At 42.2% G+C, this 1,411-nt stretch overlaps 1 protein-coding gene across 2 annotated transcripts in view; it reads right to left on the reverse strand.

Annotated features, from left to right (window-relative positions):
• The window catches only part of washc5 (WASH complex subunit 5), a 13,967-nt gene that overhangs the window by 11,704 nt on the left and 852 nt on the right, over positions 1–1,411 (reverse strand). Inside the window, exons 2-5 of one of the 2 annotated variants that reach the window (XM_032517900.1) lie at positions 1,128–1,394; positions 651–796; positions 340–424; positions 37–137 (exon numbers count right to left, since the gene is read on the reverse strand). In XM_032517900.1, the coding sequence (XP_032373791.1) occupies positions 37–137; positions 340–424; positions 651–796; positions 1,128–1,313 (518 nt within the window). In that variant the 5' untranslated portion in view covers positions 1,314–1,394. Of the gene's footprint in view, positions 1–36; positions 138–339; positions 425–650; positions 797–1,127; positions 1,399–1,411 lie in introns of both variants that reach the window. The other variant, XM_032517899.1, reaches the window with a different exon arrangement.

Below are 1,411 nucleotides of genomic sequence, written 5' to 3' on the forward strand. Positions count from 1 at the left end.
TGTGTGTGTGTGTGTGTGTGAGAGTCACAAGCGCACCTGTATCTATAGTAGGAAACAAGCATCCTCTCTCTGACCTCCCCTTCAATCTTTTGGTCGATAACCAGCAACATGACTCCATAAAGGTAGAGAGCCTCGCACTGGGTGGGAGGGAAAAACCAGACACAATCTACTTCAGTGGTGTCTTCTGGGTTAGTTTTAATGTGTAATTGATGAAAATAAATTAATCAGCAAATCAGTGACATAGCCAATTCATTCCGATATGAACTCATCACAGATGTTATGTTAGCTTGCTCCTGTAATGTTACAACAATAAAACTAATCTCCATTTCTGTTACTTACTAAAAGCTGTTTCCCATCCTCATTTAGAAGCACTGTCTCCAGAGTCTGCTGAATATAAACACCCTCATTTAGGTCATCCAAATATCTGAAGAGAGGAGAGAATAATAAAAATATCAATTTATGAAATAGTTTAAAACAGAGATGAGGAGGAAGGGTGTGTGGGTCGAGTTCAGGGACTGTGTTTTACTTGTTAATTTCAATAGGACAGCTCAAAACATCTTTTCCTTTTCTGAAGAACTTTTACTACATAAATTTACTGAACTTAATGTGAATTGAAAAAAAAATAGCCAAATAGCCCATTCCTGTCTTACCTGTTAAGATCCACTATATATTTGTGGACACTCTCAAATGCCAGATAGAACCTCGACAGAATCTCAATGTTGTTCTCTCGAAACTCTTCATCCAGGTCTTGAAGCTCAGGCTTGGCTTCCAGCTTCCCTTCATAATACTCTGGACCCTGGCGAAGAAGCAATATCTTACAACAAGTCCAATCGATGCTCAATCTCTACTTGTGTCCCAATGTAAAAAGGTACACACTGCTCCTAGTAAAGGGGACAGGGTTGAAGAGCTGTTCCAATAAGAAGGCATTTCTTTTCAGAGCTAAACTGTTTTTGTCCAGAGCGCTAGGAAAAACCTACAGCAGCCCCAGTTTCCTCAAGTCTACAAAATATACATGTAAATAGGTTTTAATGTAGCTTGTATGTGAAGCAATGGCCCAAGCGTGAGACTATAACTAATTGCCCAAAGCCAAACAAGTCTTAGAACAGCTGCCCTGATGAACTGCCTACCTTAAAGTAGCTGAAGTCACAAATAATGTCTCCGTATTTCTGCTGCTCGCTTTTGTCCTTGAGCCTGAAAACTGCAGGGATGAAGTCAGAGAGGCGCAAGAGCTCTGCAATGATGGCATTTCCTCTGGAAACTATCCTGAGGATGGCCTGGCCACACAGGTTGTTCTCCGCCAGGAAGTCCACCATAACGGCTGGAGCAAGAGGAGGATGCTCAAAACTGCCACCCCTTGACCTCTTTGCTTATGATTGACTGCTTGAATATTCCAGCTGGGGGGGGGGGGGGG

Source organism: Etheostoma spectabile, chromosome 6 (genome assembly GCF_008692095.1).
Source record: "Etheostoma spectabile isolate EspeVRDwgs_2016 chromosome 6, UIUC_Espe_1.0, whole genome shotgun sequence".
NCBI classification, from domain to species: Eukaryota; Metazoa; Chordata; class Actinopteri; order Perciformes; family Percidae; genus Etheostoma; species Etheostoma spectabile.